This window comes from Betta splendens, chromosome 2 (genome assembly GCF_900634795.4).
Source record: "Betta splendens chromosome 2, fBetSpl5.4, whole genome shotgun sequence".
Classification (NCBI taxonomy): Eukaryota; Metazoa; Chordata; class Actinopteri; order Anabantiformes; family Osphronemidae; genus Betta; species Betta splendens.
Genome location: NC_040882.2, coordinates 6,391,166 through 6,411,156, shown reverse-complemented (window position 1 = coordinate 6,411,156; position 19,991 = coordinate 6,391,166). Strand labels below are relative to the sequence as shown.

The window sequence follows — 19,991 nt, the reverse complement described above, 5'->3', positions numbered from 1 at the left end:
AGGCAATCTGATCACCCCCTGCTCTCCCCAAAAGAAAGATGCAAATTTTACACCACAAACAGAAGAAGACAAGGTGCCAGAAAAGAAAAACACGCCATTAGATCACAAGAGGTGTTAATCAGTAGGTTTAGGATGTTTAGATGGGGTTTGACTGCTGTGTCACCAAAGGTTGGGTTGTTGCCATAAACTGTAAAAGCAAAATGCAGCAATGCATAGGTTTCATAGAAACGGTTTCATTTCACATAAAAGAATTTTGAAAAAAAAAAAAAAAAAAAAAAAAACACCACCACACACACGTTACGTCCACTTGCCAGACATGCATTTCCTGTAAATGCCAACACGAGAATATGTGGTCTGTTTTAGTTTAACCAAAGACCACTGCAGTGGACCTGAATATGCTCTACTATATGTGTTGTCTTCAAAGGCAGCTTCAGAGTCACTGAATTTCTACATGCACAACCAGTAGCAATCACATTAAAGCCTCCTGTGACATGTAAATGCATGCGTGATGAAATACAATATGCAGTGACTTTAAGAAGGGGCTGAAGGAAATGCGGATGTTTTTTTATATTATGTACACATGTTAGTCTACATGTTTAGTAAACAGAGTGGTGCTGTTTTTCTGCTGGGCTATAACCAGTACAGCAGCAATGCTGGCTGAGGTAAAGAGGAGAGATCGAAGTGCAAGATATTGTAAGAGCAAATCCATGCATGCAGAATGCTGTGAAAGAAAAGAGATGCACAGAATACAGGAAGTGCATTAAGTAAAAGTACACATAAGTAAAATAATTAGTTTCCTTATCTAGAAGATACCTTGAAATTTCACAATTTAAAAAGTACTTATAAATAGTTTTATAGATTTAAAGGCATTGAAATTGAATTAGGTAGTGATGGAAAACATAACAGGAGAGGGAAACAAAAGAGTGGAGAGCACGTGTCCCAGCCAATGGTATGTAGGCTCCAGATGTTCCTCATATTCCACCTCTAATTCCTAAACCAGTCACAAGCTCCAGAGGGAAGAGCCTGAATGTGGGAAAATAGCAAAGGGAAAGACAGACAGTGTGTGTATTTGTGTGCATACAGTAGATGGATTTCTCAGACATCAGTTCACTTTTGATTTCATCAATTCGGGTCTATTTACAGATTATTACAGAAAAGCTGAAACCCAGTAAAGTTGTATTTGTGTTATGGTAACCTCTGGAATCTGTATTTCAAAAACAAAAAGGAAGAAGTTAGATTTTCGGTCCTGTGAACAATAAAACACACACCTTCCAAAATTACTAACCTTTTATGGGCAGTGTAACTCTCTTCATATCTACAACATGAACTACAACTATGCTACTGTACTCACTTTAAAAAGGGCCATAATTACGGGAGTGGTTACGGATCTTACAGCATTTTAAGTTTCTAGTTTTTAATGCTTATCTCTGGCCAAGTAAAAAAAATGCATTTGTATATTTATGTTTAATTTGAGTGTGAAACAGAAGCTATAAAACACCCAAGTAAGTGCAGTAAGGCCGTATGATGTCAGATTTAACTGCAGGGTGTAACAGAATTGTTTAATTAGACCATTGTCTTCATTTACTCAGTGTTCAAATGGGAAAAATCTTTACAGAGCTGCAATAGCAGAGTGCATGATATTAGCACAGATTTACAGGTACACAGTTTGCTGGCTAAATTCCATAAACTGCAAATGTTACGCATGTTAAAACCGGTCTGTTCACTTTGTCAGTTGGTGCATCAGTGGGGAAAGTCCTGGATGGCATATTCCACGTAAAGTTTTAAAGCAGGCACAAGGCATGAGACTGTGAGGACGAGAAATGCTTGATCGAAACCGTAAACACCTCTAATTCCAGTCTGGTTCTTAGACATAACACAGTGTCAAACGTGATAATGTTTGTATCACTGTAGAAGTCAAACGAAAATATTTGACTCCTATAGTGGATGAACATAGCCCATTATAAATTTATCTTATTATATTGATACAGTAACATCAATCCCAACTTTAAGGTGTCTTTAATGCAAAGGAAAAAAAATTAAATTGAAATTTTTAACAAGTGCAAACAAGAAGTGTGTCTACACCTAAAATTTGCAGTGCTGAAGCTTAGGAGAATAAGTCTACAAAGACACTATAAATCCTCACCAAATTAAAGAGATTCTACTTGTTTTAATTATGCTGCTGTGTGATTTCCATGGGCCTATGGATTGATGAGTTGTCAGGGTTTGGGCTACGGTTTGCAAGTGGATTGGACGGCATCTCTCAGCACCTTATTAACACTGAGTAAGTTTGTCTGTGGGTGTGTGTGTAGTGTGTACTTTATTAGTATTGATCTGTCCACTGAGAAAGTGAACCAGCTTTCCACAACATAATGGAGGCCACACATACACATTGTAAATCAAGAGAAGCCCGTCAAATGTTTGTTGTTAATTTTTTTCCCTCATCTCTAAATTGCGCTTGACAAGGAAAAGCAAAAACTAAAGATTTAAATTCAAATAAAATGATAATTATGTGGTAAGGAGGGCGCCTGTAATTCCCAGCAGAAAGCCTGCCCTTGAAACTTCTGTTTGATGACACTGGGACCTTGAATCTCGTATTTCATTGTGAACGGCAAACGGCAATGAAAGTAGATCAATAGCTGAGGGAGACAAAGCTGTGAAAATGCCCTCAGCTGTGAAAGCGCTGTTTACAAAAAAGCCAACAGTGTTAGAGAGGCAGGACGCTACAAATCAGTCAGAACTTACTAGCTGTGTGGCTGAGAGGAAGGGACATTGATAACCTCCAACACTCGCAAGCGGTTGAGAAATGTATCATGGAAGACACAATCTAGAGGAAGGGCCAGTTAGATGGCTGCAAATCACCACCTGACCATTTATTATATTTGTGTGCGTTTGTGTGTAGAGGAGAAGAGGAGATTACATTTCCATGCTGGAGCCCGGCTCACAGATAAAACACTGTTGAGAAGGTTGATTAGCCACATCAGCGAATCATGGCAAGACAGGGTGTTGCAGACTGCTGTTGAACAGAGTCCCATCAACCTCCTGCTGAGCCGCAACCAAGCCTAGATCGACTTGTTTTGATCCTACCAGGAGCTTCTACACCAGTTGTCCTTGGATAAATGGAACAGCACACAAGGCTGAGCAGTCACTGCAGCAAATAAAAACACGGACACCAGTGCTCACTCTTCAAAACCCCAAAGCATTTCCAACGGCACATGCAAGGGAGCATGACTAAAGGAAGGAGAATGGGCCACATATTTGTGTGATGACCAATCACAAGAAAGAAGCATTGTCCCACAGCATGTTTCACAGCTGTGACTGTACGTCACAACAGCAGTAACACAGTGAAAAAATAAAAATACTGCTGAACAAATTTAAACCAACTTATTGCACTCGACCATCAAAATTAGCATCAACCCCCTTTTTATTAATGCACCCACCCGTAAGTGTTAAAATCGTCAACATCACTGAATAGTAATGATCTGATCACTGCATACTTTCAATCCTCTGAATATTCCATAAAATGTGCACTACTACTAGACAGAAATGTAGAAGTCTAACTACAAACCATCCTTGATTCCAGCTGGGACCAAACAAAAACAGGAATGAAGTGATGATTTTAAAATGAATCCACATTTGTTCCCTGACCTGCCAGAGTCCTGGCTTAGAAGATGTATATAATAGGTGGAAACTGCATAGTCCCAGGGCAGCTGCTCAGTTCCATCTTGATAGCACCCTCTCTCCAAGGCAAGCGTGCTCTACTCACTGTCCAGATTCTTATCTTGGTAATTGCCTTCCAGTTGGGCAGAAGCACTGGCGACAGCGCTGCGTGCCACCCACTCCAAGACAGGAGACATGCTCCAATGGAGACTCTGGAGTGTTGGGCCTTTAGTTCATTGCCAGGAGTGATGTGGGAGGTGCTTTGTCAACCTGACCTGCATTCAGTATCCCACTGTTGTCTCTCAAGAGAGTACTACTGAGCGTTTAAAGTGAACAGGGCAGCACAGGGTAATCGACACATGTGACAAGCCTAGGTATGTGTTCTCCAGAAACCAGAAGCTCAAGCAGAGTGTCATGACAATAGTATGAGAATAGTGTCTTATAACTAGTGTGGTTAAGCTGAGAGCACAACAAAGCTGCCAAATCAAGAGCCTGCTTTGATTGTTTAATTCCTATGTAGCCTTGTTTCACATTACCTAGAACTATAATCTGTACTGATAATTAAGTATGGAACTAAAACATAAGCATTGAAAAAAATAAGCTTATTAAATAGTCTTTTTTATTTGATAAACACCTTAAAGTCCCAAATAGGAGAACAGAAGACTAAAAATAGTCAGAGTGGAAAAGTATGACTCAGTGACCGGGTTTCATAAAAATGCAGTATAATAGTGTGCAAGTTGTTGCCAATTTATATTCAGTTGATAAACACCTCTAGTAAACAGCTAGGTTTCACTGGCAACTGAACTATTACTGCAGCAATGAATTTGGGATTTAAAAGGCCAGAGGCCATTATATTAACATTACATTTTATTTCATTCATGCCAAAATAATGAAGGCTCAGACAGCACTGCATAAAGACACCTAGCAACAGCAACACTGAATAATTATTTAGAATCAGTCTAATCGAATGAGGAACACTACACCAGGTGGTAGAAACAGAGTGGAAAAAATGTGGCAATGGTGGTTTAAAAAGCTTTAGGCATAAGAACAAACACGTCAGAGAGGTGGTTTCTGACGTCAACGGTTTTGATAATGATCACACATTCCCATGCTATTCAGGTCCGCTTTTTAAAATGTCTTAATGCTGTCAACAACTACTTCTTATAGAGGACATTACAAAGCAACATCTGCAATGCCACAGCTGTCAATTGTATTAGATCTATTTAGATGTGACTTTGTACAACTCCATCAGCCTCCATCACTCAACATTCTTACTGCTTATTGCTGCACAAACAACAGAAAGCAGGTCCCAAGATCCCAGAAAAGCCAACACCTCGTTCTCACAACTGGGCTGAATTCATCATGTGAAAGCTGGCAGGAAAATCAATGAAAACTAATAAAAGGGTCATGCAGCGTGAACAAGAGGCCTTATTTGAATTATGTCCAAGGATGTGGTCAAGTCCCATAAAGTGCCTGGTGTGCACTGTGTAGTAGAGGCAGCTTAGCTGGCTTCAAGCTTAAGGAAAGTTGTTCACTCTGGGAATTTTTTTACATTAAGCATAGCTCACAGAAAGTCACCACAACCAGCCTATCCTGTTTTCTTTTCAAGCAGGCACTGCTACAATATGAAGACTCTCCATTCTTAAGTCAGTAGAGATCTGTGGACAAATAAGTCATTTAAAAGCAAGGGATGTGTGGAGACCCAGCAGGGCAGTGGTCCCCTCTGCAACTCTAATGTAAACTCACAACCACATGCACACAAAACACTAAAGCCTTAATATTTAATACATACCTGCCACGTTAACTTTCTCGGAGTTTGAGGAGCTCGGTGTAGCAGTTCCAGTGCTGTTGGTCAGGTTTCCCCCTGTGCTGTTGTAGATGTTCTCCACCTTGGACTCTAGCTTGCCCAGCCTTAGCATAATGTTATCCAGCAGCACCGCGAGGGTCTTCTTCAAGTCTGCAAGTCAGAATGTGAATCACATCAGTGGTAAATGGGAAACATCTTTATCTATTCACCAACAATGAAAAGATTTAACCAGAAAAGGGCCAGTAATTCAACTGAACAGCTAACATAACTTGTTAAAATGTAATCATACACAAGTTAACAGCACTGATATCTTTCATCTAAAAACGAAAATATGTCATTTGATGCTGCCCATTATGTTTATGTATGTGCATCCACTGAAACCAATTATGATATCAGTAACAGTGCTATGATTATGGTGAATATGACTTATGGTACCGGTTGTGTTCCGGAGAAGGTTGCTCTGTCTTAATCTGTCCAATCGAGGACACTCCATCAGCTTCTACAACAACTTGTTGGGTCTCAGGCGGCTGGCTTAAGGCTCATTTACATGTAAAACCAGAGCTACAGCGTCTTTGCAAGTGACCTTGCTGCGTAATTTGGGGCTTTGCATTTCTGTGGGCATTCTGTGAGCAGTTCACTGCATTGAGCTAATAGAAGAGCAGACAGGACGGAGGCTGACCGGTAATGAGATATAAAATCGTACAAATTATGGCAGTTTGAGGCATACAGAGAAATGGCAACCTGTATCATTGTGCCATTTCTCTCCACCTCCATAAAAATAAAACCTTGTTACATCACATTATTTAGGGTTTGCTGATGTTTATAAGCCCTTATTCAGACTGGACAGTATTACTTTATTCGGTGGACAATAATTGCAGTTTGCTGCATTTTCACCTCGCTGCCATGCCAGTTTTCATCATGTCAGAGATTGGCAACAACAAGGACGGGCACCGTCCACCAGTCAGATTCGTGTGAAAGGAAACGATAGCGCATTTGTCAAATATGGATGAACTGTGTGTTCTGGGAGCAGATGCACAAAGACCGGAAAGAAACCAAACAGAACGCTTTGGAGCTACTGGGCTGAACATAATTGAAAGAAAAGGGGATGAGCCCACAATTATTGCCTGCGTGCTCACAAAGAACGTTCTCTTGTGTGTGGCATGTGTAAATCTCTTTTTGCCCACTCTAATGTTTCTTATCAAGGAGTCACGGGTCAAATTCTACTGCAGTATGCACACTCAGCTTTACTAGCTTTTAACAAGAGAACATGTACACAATGCACAATGACGTGGGACATTTTCATTAAACAAATATGTGCTGAAAAGGGATTACACAGAAACGTGAGACAGAGGCTTTATATTAGTCACTTCTAAATCAAGTCATATGGGTCTCCACATTGTTTTGCAGTGGTCTCCATATCAGGGAAACGGACAGAAATACTTGGGGCACACAATAACCTTAACTAGAAAGGACAGAGGAATGGACCAGCACTATAAGCTCACACCACATCTAGGCCCTGCTGCGGCCGACTAGACTTCCCTGAATTCCCCACGTTCCCCACGGTGGTGACCAAGGTATCAAGCACAGGTGTGATGCGTGTCCATGTCACAAAAGAAATCCTCTATAGCTGCTGAACTGTGCCGAAACAGGATACGGTGTCAGCCTGCTTGTCACACCCTACTGCACGGATCAGTTTCAAGGGTGAAAAGTAAGGCTCACGTTGCTGTCACGTCTGGCTTTACTGAGAAGACAGAGGATGTATGACACAGCCTAAGCACAGGAACCAAGATCAAGCCCAAGATTAAAGCAATCAGCAATAAAACCTAGGTAGCACGGAGACTACTGATTTTACTGCATTTTGATAACTACACTTACTTAAGTGTTTCATCTTCTATATTTTGGCTGCCTGTTTCATTCCAATCACCACCCATGAAACTACATGCACTGTAAGTCAAGATCACTGACTCATGTCCTGACAACAATCCTAACTCTCCAACCAAGATTACACGTTAGTTTAATTCAAGTTAATTACTTAAAATACTTACACCTACTCTATTTTTACAACAACAATTACTGTTAAAATCTAGACTCAGGAGGCTACTTTAGACTGGTTCAGTGTTTCATTACCGTCCCAAAAGGAGCTATGAGACATTATGAGCAGCTACAGAATTCCAACAACGTTCTGGTTTCACTTACACCTGCACAGGCGTTACATAACATATCTGAGCCATGCATTTATTTCCTTCATCAAAGCAAGGCTACTGTGAAAGTAGACTTATGGCATTTGGACTTATTTTTGTCCACCCATCCAAGTACAGTAACATCATCAATTTTACAGCTTGAAACATTTCAATTCAAGAAAAACGAAGTAGTCCAGGTGACATGACTTGATGGACAGAACTGATTTAACATGCGTGAAGCTTCTGCGTAACAGTCTCAAAAATACAATCTAGCCTGTCAACATTCACTTTGCACCTTGCATTTTAGCAAACCCTACATATATCAGTTGCCATCTGCTTTGAAGCTTTCCTTTGCTTTTCTCAGCATTTGAACCTTCCTTTGTAGAGTCTGGGGCTAGGATTCACCTTGATTAGCCAATGAAACACAAACAACTGCAGCACAACCATGAATGTAGACGCTCTATAAGTCTTTATCTTAACTAAGCTTGATAATTATTTTCGTCTTCATTAGCCACCTCCTCTTGTGCATGTTTAATGTGATGCACACAATAATACCAAACAGCACACTGAGGACTTCTCCATTAAGGTGTCTGTGACACTAATTGGAGACAGTAGTCTGCTTCAAATATCATTACAAGTCATTTAATTATGGGGAAATGTCACGAAGATATGAATGATAAAAAAGCTGTTCTGAGAAAAGGACTCGTAAAGATTTCTGCGTGAGGGTCAGAGTTGTTCTTCTAATAATTTAGTCTAAAAAGTAACATCACTGTTCTATAGTACAGGTGCATTATCTTTTTAAGTTTGAGTCTGGAGCTATTCTCTTAATATTGGACCAATTTCTAAAAAAGCCTTAATTTTAAATCTTAATGAAAGCTTTCTAATATATGTATATATTTCACGGCTGTCTATTTTTCATGAAGCAATTCATCTTTTCCAGACAAGTCAAGACAAACTTTCCTCGCAATAAATAAAATCTAAATGCGCTGGTACACAAAGTGTCAGAACTGCATCTGTTTAAACACCATCTTCCAACATGTCTCCCACAATCAGTAAAACAAATCAGCAACGCCCTATATATGCTTCAAATGGATTTTCATGAGATACAAAAATTAAATTCACATACATTAAGATTTCATGAGTCATTTATAAGTAGCTAAGGAGGAAAGCCTGTTTTCCCCTTAAACCCATTATAAATCGTTATCAGGCAAATGGCCGAGCAAGTGAACACAGGAAGCACAAAACATCCTTCTGCCTCTCTATCTAATCAGGAACATAAAATTAATTCTGATGTGACACTGGATGGCAGTCACCAGAGCGCTGCATCTCTGACAGCACCATAAAAATCAATTCACCATACGAGGAAACAAAACAAACAGCATATTACACTGCTACCTAAAAACTCTGGCTCCTGCTACAGGGGAATGTATTCTGTGCTCAGATCTCATTTGCCCAAATTGATCTTGTTATTTGCATGATTAACGGTAGAATAACTCTTAAGTAAATGCATTCTAAACTGCAAACACATTGTTTTAAGATAATCTTATTTCTTTTTAATCCTAGACTAGAACTAGATTACTCTACTAAGTGATTAATTCAGTTGTATATCTAGGTTTACCTTAGAATATGAACAAATGAATGCAAATACAGAAAAAGTCCTGTGAACAGTGCAAGTAGTGCCGCTTTTGCTGTAAACTGCAGCTTTACATTCTCTGGGAGCTGATTAAATCTCCAGGAGCCTCACCGTATCCTGTTGTTTCTCTGGACATTAGAGAACAATCAATTCTAATCTCAGGTTTCTAATGAAGCCTCCCATAGTGCTATACAGGTCTATTAATGGCATGAATAACTTATCGATGGGTCTGCTGGACCTGTCCTATTACAATATTATGCTCCAATGCAGCTGTACCAGTGTTAAGCCTTTTAGACAAGGTTTCTTGAATGCAGATGGTGTTGTGCCTCTTCAATAGAGAGACAAGTGGAACCATTTGATCTAATTTAAAGAAGATGTAAGCGAGCGCACAAAGAACTGCCCCACATCATCATCATCAACTGTGCTAATGGGTGTCTCTTTGGTTCATTCAAAATCAATTACTACAATAATTCCTCTATACTAATTTAATCCTACTAATCTGTATATGAACAAATAGAGAAAAAAATACTCTTATGAAAGACTTTTATCAGCATTTCTTATTAGCATTTAAAATTGATTGAAAACAGTTGATTGAAATTGGCTTGATTGTGAAAGCAAAAGTATGTAGAGAGTTGGATACTCACCATACGCTGTCATGGTACCGACATAGGGCCCATCCATGACACTTTGGTTCTCCTCGGCCAGAGCCTTAATGTACCGTTTGCTGAGGTCCAGGATCTGTTGTCGCAGTACAGCACTGTTCTCGTGGCTGGCTCGCTGCTGGATGGTGAAATGCAAGAGCATCATGCCCCAGATGAAACCAAAGCTGACCAGAAAAAAACCAAGCTTCTGGGATGACAGCTTCCATAGGAAGGGTGTAGCCATGCTGACTGGACAGGGAGCTGTTAAGGCTGCTGGCCTCCAAGTTGAGTTTGGGATATTTGAGGAAGGAGGATCAGGAAGGCAAACGGGGCATGGCTGTCTCAGTCAGTGTAGCTGCGTTGGCCTTGGATGGTGGAGGGTGGCTTGTTTGTCTCACCAGCGTGATTTCCTTCTCTGACCCATTGGCATCACTTCACAAAATCAGGAGAGTCAGCCCAAACTTATATAACCTGGAGAGACACATAATTATTGAGTTAGCATGCTTATTGACAATAAGTTAAAGTTAAGTTATTTCCCTTTTTAAAATTAAATTGTATGCATATAACCACAACAATACCACTAATAATTGAAGATCGACTCAGTATAAACTACATTTTTGCAAACTGAAGCATGAGTATAACCAAAGCTTACTCATCCCTGATTAAAGTGTGAAAATAATAACAACATACAGGTTCATTGCATGTAATATACTGTACTAGCGGCTTTACTGAACTGAACAGGGAGGTGAGAGAAACGTGTTCCGTAAAAAACTCCAGTCTATTACTGGCAGGCCTGCAGTCGACCGCACAGCACAGAGCCACACTGTGTTCTAACTGGAGGCTGTGGTGCCTGAAGGCTGCAGCAGTATGCATCTACAGTAGACACGACAGGAAGAAAGGACGCTTACTAAAGGGTCAAGGTGAGCATGCTGTGAAAACATGCTACTGTAGAGACAAAACAAGTCGTACATACAGTTCAGCGGTTCATATTGTGTCTGCCATTGTTGGGCTATTAAGATAGTTTTAAAGTCTAGAGCTCCTCTGACCTTTCAAAAGGCTACAGAGAACCAAGGCAATGTGACAAATACACCAAGACTGTTGTCCTGAATAGAATTTATGCAAACAGCTTCATAGTTTCCTAAAAACATCTGTTTGTCACAAATTTATCTTCCCCACTGACAAGTGAGAATGTTTTTCTAAATGTGCCATGTTTCTTTTTTACCACATGGTCAACAGGTTTTTCCTGTTTCACAGATGAAGGAAGCGGTACCTCCTGTGTGGATGTGGTTTGAGCAGTTCTACACAATGGAAATATAAAAAAGTGTCAGGTCTCAGGTTTACGCATGTATTAAAGAAGGCAAAGGTCAGAGATAAGGGTTAGTCCTTATGCTTCATTAAATTTAGTAATTTACAAGCTCCAACTATTACTACTACTTAGCTGCAGTATGTTATTTGTACAGTATGTGCTTTTTATGCTTTCATGCTGTCATATATATTTCCAGCTGTAACACACACACACACACACACACACACACACACACACACACACACACACACACACACACACACACACACACACACACACACACACACACACACACACACACACACACACACACACACACACACACACACACTTTGCTCATTAAGAAAATATCCTATCTTTCCTATTTTCTTTTCTCTCTTTACAGATACACAATCAAGCAAGTGGAAAAAACATTTGACCAAAACCACTGAATTACAAAACAAGGCAGTTGCGCAGCAATTTCTAAAATGTTAGATAGCTCAACACATTTTAACCAACAACCTCGAGGCGATCTATACAGAGTTAAATAAAACCCTCTGGTTTCCAGTAATAAGTACAAAAAATCCACTAAGCAGTCCATTTAAAAAAGGAAAACAAATCAGATTTTCTGTTATCTACGTTCAACCACTAAGGGTAAGTGTGAGGAGGGGATTTCTGCTTTTGAAACATATCTTACACTCTGTCATAGCCACCACTAGCATATATGCAACCAGAAAATTGTTTCACGTTTCTATATCTTAACCATCATGTTCATCTTGTACCAAAACCCATAGGAGCACAAAAGGGAGCAACACAAAATAATCTTTTCACTTTACATCCATCAGCTTCATAAATAGGTCAGACACAGCTGCACCCAGCAGGGCTGGAATATCAGCCCATTATGACAATAATCAATAAAATAATAATAATAATTAATTAATCAAATAATTCAGTGCAGATGATTTTTGCTTGAAGTTAGTACTCCAACAGCGAACTTAAAAACAAATTATATATAATTATATACAATTTTTGACTGAATTATTTGATGAAGTTTTTCGAAGTGCAGGGCTGATAACGTCGGATGTCTCTCATTGCTTGGAAGTGTTGGGCAGGAAAGGGCAGGAAAAGGGCTGGCAGGGCTTTCTGGTTGGGCGCCGACAAGCATGGCTTTGGGGCTGTTCATTAGAGGGGGATGCTGCTCAGACTACCCCGTGGCTCATCGCTGTAAAAAGCACGTGCCAAAACCGACACAGAACACTGACTCAACCATTTCTGAATACACACATTCTCAGTTGGAGCTGGCTCTCTCTCTCATTGGGGCCTGATTTTTTGCATCTCTCCATTTTATTAAAGACCGAAACCAATCACGCAACATAGCTCGTTTGTTAGGAAAATTTCTAGTCACGGGATGTGTCCTGCAGTCTATAGAGGAAGAAGCAGGATTTAAACCCCTTAACAGGAGCATATATATGCTATTTAGCTTCTACTTTCAAATTCAGGGCCCTAATTTGTCTGGCAGGGATCCCTCAGGCTGTCAACAGCAACACACCAGTGAAACTGTGTTGACGTCCAGCAAGGGTTGCAGAATAAATGATCCTTTGCAATTTGAGATGATAATGTAATAATGTGCTGAATGCAATTTCAGTGTTGGGAGAAGAAGAAACAGCTTATAAAACACTGCAAATTCAATGGCTGGAGATATCATCCTCCCAAATCTGCAACAAAGAACAGAAATTTCAGGTCCATAACATAATAGTTGAGTTTATAGTATCAACCACACTGCAGCATGGAGATACAGAGGAAGGCCATGTTCTACTGAAAAACAAGAAGACAGTGTTTTGGAAGATGGATCTGACTGGAATCATTCAGTTCTTACAGAAATCTGTCAAGATGCTCACTCTGGTAAAAAGCAGCAAGACTAAAAATAGTAACTTTGTCCCACTAACTACTGCATTTATAACTTTACTAAAACACTAGAAAAGCCAGACAATGTCCCAATCAGGTAGCTCAATACAAAGTAACTTAGCATTGACCAACTACAAAACAGACACAAACCAAATATGCAACCAAAATATTCAATAGAGCGGAAAATAGGTTTAGCTGTAAAATTCAAACAAATCTAAATAATTTTGTAACACCAGATCAGATAACTGATTCCATAAATCCTGTTTTTTCAAGTTTCACTGCTCACCAGGAACACTTGTTTAAAGTGAGGACCACGCTGCTAGCAAACTTTGTCATGACCTCCTGTCTTATTACTGCAGAAGTAACAGAATTATAGTCTGACAGATTAGTAAACTACGTCATTGCATCATTGTCAGAATCATCATCTCAGAGTTAATATGTTCCAGTTAAGTCCTTATAACTCAACCTTTGTCCTTGTTCTGTCATATGCTAAACTGCTGAGACCAGGCCAGATGGCTGGTTGAGGTAAAGACTTACATTTTCTTCAATCTGTGATAGAATCTGAAAATAATCTCCTTTAAAATGTAGATTAGGGCATATTCCACAGAGGTAAAGCAGGAATAGGGAGTTTAAAGGCTTAAAGAAATGAAAGCATTCTCCAAGTCAAATAAAATACACTAAGAGATTGTTGCATAACCACTGAAGCTGGTCAAATATGCTTTAGATGTAATCTCAGCAATGAATAATGGATCAGCCTCCATCATTTTCTAAAATATAAATAGAATTCTACAGAACAGGAATTGTCACTCAGGTAGCTCAAGTCTTCTGGTCTGTTACTGGTTTCCACCCCCAACACACAGAAATGATCAAGTCTTCTGGTCTGTTACTGGTTTCCACCCCCAACACACAGAAATTATCAAGTTTAGTTTTGTTTCTGCATCACATCATTTAAAAATAGTTTTATGTATGTGCATCCATTAGGAAGTTGCAGATAGGAAGTGCTACAGCCACACTCAAGATACTCACATAAGATACAAAAAAACACATTATAGGCACATTTGAAACCTACAGTTTAATCTGGTTGTATGGTTTAAATTAAATATTATTGATCTTTTTTATGGTCCTGTATGCTCACGCTGACCTTTACTAAACCACCAAAACAATCATTATGCCAATTCTACTCATACTGTACAGTATATCCACTGATTATATATCCTCTACCAGAAATAGCACTTTATGACACAGACAAGTCACACTGTCATCAATGTATGATTATGTTCCCTGGTGTCACAAAAATCTCACAAAAAAGTGAGATTTCAGCACCTTTAATCACAACTGCAACTTTACTGTCCGTCACATAGAGTCACAACCAGAATGAGGACAGAGTTTGTACAACTAACTAATGTATTTAAGATTTACTGGTAAATTTGCTCTAGAACTCAAAAACAACACACAGATGGCTCACCTCAGAGAAACACTTGTATACTTCATGCATGTTACCATAGCTACAGTTTTATTTGCATCAGCAGATGATGTTTACACAAATCTACTAGTCTCACTTCCTTGAGAGTTCATGGACACAAGGTGGATTTAATAGTACTTTAGCCTTTGAATCCAGACTAAGAGCACATGCCATTATAAAATACAATGTTTTCAGATATACTGTACCGTATAAGTTGAACCACAGTCTACCAATGACTGGAACCTGCTTAATGGCCGGCTTTATCAAGTTGACTATTTTTCTGTCAACACCCTAAGACACTATAAAATGTCGATTATCATCAAAAGATGACCTCTTGTTTTATCCTGTTTTTTATCCTTGTTGATATTGTTATCCCTCCAAACAGGACTTATATACTTTTTACTTTGGGACAACCCTACAATGTGTCTGTTTACATGATGAAGGGAGATGTGATACTGATGATAGAGGCCTGCTACCATGGAGACTCCTGTGACACTGCATCTTAAGGGACTTCTTCACACAAGCTAAGCTCTTAATTATTCATTAGGCCTCCTAGCAGGTTCAGCACCTTACTGGTGTGAACCCAGCTTGTAACCAGATATCAACACGTCTGTCTTGAACCATCTTACCTTCTACTACAGCCCTTTGAGCTGTTTGAAAGTTTTCTCATGTACATCAACAGCCTAGAGTGTTTTTAAGATAAGGCAAAGCAACAAAGACAAATAACCACAGGAAGCAGGGCCTACATTGTTATAAAACATGCATGCTATAATTTACCTGGGACAAAAATAAATGCCAGCTGACAATACTCTTACAATGTCACCTCACCTTTTGTCCTTCTCATCACTCCATACCTTGCCTCTGTCTCAGCCTGACTCATGTCAGGATATGACCAGTGTAAATAGTCAGGGCTGGTTTCCGTTGTTAAAGTTTGAGGGATGTTAGGATGTTGTGTGTTCTCATGTTACAGTGATTTACTAAACTTCCACATTGCACATTAGCTCTTGGCACCAGTCAAGCCACTTGTTTTTAAAAGTTGCTTAAAAGAATTCTTAATAATAATAATAATAATAATAATAATAATTATTATTATTATTATTATTATTATTATTATTATTATTATTATTATTATTATTATTGTTATTATTATTATTATTATTATTAATAATAATAATAATAATAATAATATCATACATATATTTATTGCTGACTATGGCAAGTGTAAGCTGTAATATCAGTATTTACCAATGTATGAATACTGTGATTTTAATGATTACTGCCTATTTATTTCAAAATAAGAAAAATATACTAAAAAGTAAAGACTATAAACAAAGCTCACTCCCACGGTGGCTGCTAAGACTAGCGTTTCTCCCACGTAGGAAGTCCTGACTCCCCTCACAAAATTAATCATCTCAGCATTTTCTCAAATGGGAGGAGCTTTTAAAGCTATAGGAATATAATGAAAACAATGATTCCTGGGAGACAACTACGATGGGTGGAACTGCAACAATGATTTGTTTACACAAACTGTGATTTCAAACCTTGCTCTTTAAATACAACAGTTTGTCTGTGGTCACAAAAAACAGCTTATCCTGACAAAGAATGATTATACAAACCTGCCTTTTATTTCTGTTAAAGGAAAATGTAACATTCATATATTGTGGCTTTATAACAAAAGGGTGAAATTCTGAAAGTAAAATGATGCAGCTCACACAGCCTTTCTATGAATTAAGTGTAGCATGTAAAGGAAATGATCTGTTATGCAATCAGATAGAGTACGTACATATATACACACACACACACACACACAGATATCACCATGCTGGAGAGGCCCTTCACCAACTACTGCAAATCCTCAACTCTCAGCCCTACAGGCCTGACTCTAACACTTTCCATAACATAAAACTAATCCTAATGCTGCTCTTTGCTCTTTATGCAGGCCTAAATCCCCTAAACCTCTTTAAAGATGTCAGGAGCTGCAAAATATCCACGCTTTCTATCTTTGAAACATGGATATACAACATCACAGACTGAAGTCACTTTACACACCGACATCACCCACAATCTGTAAACACCGTTAACAACACTAACTATTGCTACGCAGATTTACTGCCACCAGCGAGCGAGGAGCACAGACCTGGGTATTGAAACTGGTTTTCCAGGAACAAACATGGGTTTTGTTTCAGCTAAACATGTCCTTTGGAATTGCAGTGCGACCAGCAGATGCAGAGCAAATGCAGGCGGTGTGTTGAGCAATGACAGGTACGAGCGCATTGAGAGAAGTTCAAAAGCACAATAGAAAGGTTCATAGCTCAATCTAGCCTAAGGAGTGCTTTCAGCTGACTGCTGGAATCAAATTCAAAGATGCTGACTAGAGAAATATTTGGCACTGTTCTCCGCAACAAGCTCTACTTCACAAAACAGAAAAGACAGGTGTGTGTGTGTTTATGCTGAGAGAACAGGAGCCCTTTAATCAGAGAAAGGCCAAGTGTTCCACTTCCCTGCACGGCATCCATCACCACAGCCCAGTTCTCCCCAGTCCCTCCATCTTCAATTCCTCCGTCCTCATCCTTCCACTGCGTTTGCTGGCTCTCCACCCGTGCTCACCATCACACACACACACGCACTTCAATGATTCCTTGCCAGTGAAGCATGCCACTGAAGCAAAGCTCCTTTTCCTCAGGATTTATAATCCCAAGGGCTTCGGCAAAAAAAGGCATCTGAAAGAGCTCTTTATAAACCCAGGGGCCGTCGGTGGCTCACCTCTGGATGGTCACTACACCCAACATGAACTCACAGCCTGAAGCCAAGGATCACGAGCACAGAGAATGGGACAGATTCAGCAAGATAAAATATGCTTTCCTATTCCACACTATGTTCAAGCATCCTCAAATACAAACGCATTTGGACAAGCTTCCTGGGAAACGCACAGTACACACATTTGCAACACAACGGCACAAGACACATCCCATATAACCTAATCAGCATGTTATAACTTGATTACATGAGGGTATTCACTGAAAAATACTGGATTGGACTGGTGGGCCAAGTGTTTGTGCAATGAGCCATACTGACATAACACGCACTACAGCAAAGGACAAGCGTGTCATCTTCTCTATATCCTTGTAATCAAGAGATTTTAATTTAATAATCTTGCATTTGACTACATGTGCTGGTTAAAAATGTCAAAAACACGGCCTACCCTGTTAAAAGCAGCCCCTGTGGGTCTGCGGGGCATGACTTAACATGAATTAACGTGATGAGCTGCCCGAGCGCGCGCAAGCTGCGGGAGAAGATAATAACCGGGGGCACCGCGCGTCCGCGGCTTGTGTAGGAATAGGTGGAACGCCTGGTTACCGTATTACGACCCCGGCTCCCGTAATAACGCTCCACGACGCAAGGTCCGTGCGGCAACGGACGCTCGGCTTCTCCAGACACCGCACATGCGAGCAGAACCCCGGGCACAAACGACGTCTGTTAACGTCTGACAGCGCGCGCGCAGACAATAGCCCCTAACGAGGCGCAGCTGTAAATAGGCGCATTAATCAGGCGCCGCTGCCAGTGACTTGGAGTGGGAACGTCTTTCTTGAGCAACCTGTTCACGATACAGTCCTTCTTTTCAGCGACGTGCTTTGCCCTCAAAGTGTTTCACGTAATGCCGACACCTATTTATTTTATACTTGGTTAAATCTACCAGGTGATAACAGTGAGACCCGCTGCTCTCTGCGGCGATTAACGCCTCTAACTGGCTGTGAAATCAGCTAGCGCTGACGCTAGCTGCTCGCGCGGCTCGCTTTAACGTAGCTAACCGCAAGCTACCGCGGAAACTGTTTGGCGTGTGACTACATTAGCCTGCTTTGCGGGGCTCGAGAGCTGCTATCGTCGACCCGCACACAATTCACAACAAAACACGCCACCGCCGCATTGACAAGTCGCCCACTCCCGATCACACACACACACACACACACACGGCTAAGGGTTTGCCGAACACGAGCTCCGGAGCGGTTACCGTCACAGAACGAGGCTCACCTTGTGCCGTGGAATGTGTTGGTGGCCCACTGTGCGCGTTGCCAGAAGGGGAACGGGACGTAAAATCCAGCGAAATAAGCGAGTTGAGCCGTCGTTGTGTTGACCGATCTGGAAAGATGAGATTCCAGCCACAGCTAAAGGAGATCCTGCGTTCGCTCTGCCCACTGGCAGAACGAGTGAGCCGTAGGGACCGTCTGCGTGTTCGCGTGCCGCTCACAAACGAAGCCCCAAACAGAGCACGGAGGTGTGCTTGTCTCAAATATAATCTTTCGTTTTTCTTTTAAACCAAAAGCACTGAATTCGAACTTCAGATAGAACACAAACGCAAAAGTAAAACTAACTGTATTTTTAAACAATTTTGATTACATAGTAATGAAGTGCAAGCTTATTCCACAGTTGTCTAACAAATTCTCTCAGGCAATAATGATCGAAAAACTGTTTTGTTGCCTGTCTAGGCTGATTTTAATAATTAGTCACTAATGCTGTAAAATAAATGTTGTGTGGTAACAGTAAATGTATTACGACTACATTATTAACAATAAATAACATGTTTCATTGTTACGTTGTGTATTAATTTGACTTGAGGTTTAGTAAAAGGTGATGATACTAAGTACTTTAATTGCTCAAAATGTTGGTCACTCTTTCTCTGGCCTTCCAGTTATTTTGTTTTAAATGCAAAACAACAGACGAATAAAATTAAATAAACGTACTGTACACTAGCAGGCATATTAATGAACTTACAGCCTACTCTGTTTTAGTTTTCAAAGAATATATTATCATTTTCATAGTAGATCCTCCAAAGATGAATAAACAATTATTCACCTATTTATGTTATGTTATAGCTTATGTTATGGCACGAAGAGTTTCTCATTTTTTGTGGGCTAGTAGCAAAAGCAGAAGGTCCCCAGTTTGACCTTGTCTGTGTGGGTTCTCTCCAGGTATTCCTCCTGCACTCCAAATATATGCGGATTATTTGGAGACTCTAAATTAGAGTCTCTGAGTCTCTGGTTGTTTAGTAGCATATGTGACCCTGTGATGGACTGGCAAGATGTCCAGTGTGTACTGATGAGAGCATTCCTACAGTAATAGTTGTAGTATAATAATCAGGAATGGAAAATATTCAGTTTGCAGTTTCAACAGCATAAATAAAAAAACAAAACACACATTTTAAGATTTCAAGACAAAAAAATTTAAAGGCATTAAAAATCTCCTTAGATGCTGATTGTAAATTTGGGTCATAGTGAATACATGTTGAGTGGAACATAAATGTAGTTAGATGGACAGAGGAGCATATAGTAAAATATGACGATCCCTTAGTACATTTATTGTTCCTTCTGCCACAGAGCAGTAAAGCTTTGTGTTTACTGCCACCAGGTGACTGTGGGAGGCCAA

The 19,991-nt window shown here is 40.0% G+C and overlaps 1 protein-coding gene across 2 annotated transcripts in view; it reads right to left on the bottom strand.

The window, feature by feature from the left end:
- Positions 1-18,786, bottom strand: part of mgat5 (alpha-1,6-mannosylglycoprotein 6-beta-N-acetylglucosaminyltransferase) — an 89,458-nt gene extending 70,672 nt beyond the window's left edge. The window contains exons 1-3 of one of the 2 annotated variants that reach the window (XM_029174901.3): positions 18,600-18,786; positions 9,922-10,389; positions 5,450-5,614 (exon numbers count right to left, since the gene is read on the bottom strand). In XM_029174901.3, the coding sequence (XP_029030734.1) occupies positions 5,450-5,614; positions 9,922-10,162 (406 nt within the window). In that variant the 5' untranslated portion in view covers positions 10,163-10,389; positions 18,600-18,786. Of the gene's footprint in view, positions 1-5,449; positions 5,615-9,921; positions 10,390-17,927; positions 18,131-18,599 lie in introns of those variants that run through there. The other variant, XM_029174908.3, reaches the window with a different exon arrangement.
- Positions 18,787-19,991: the final 1,205 nt, after the last annotated feature.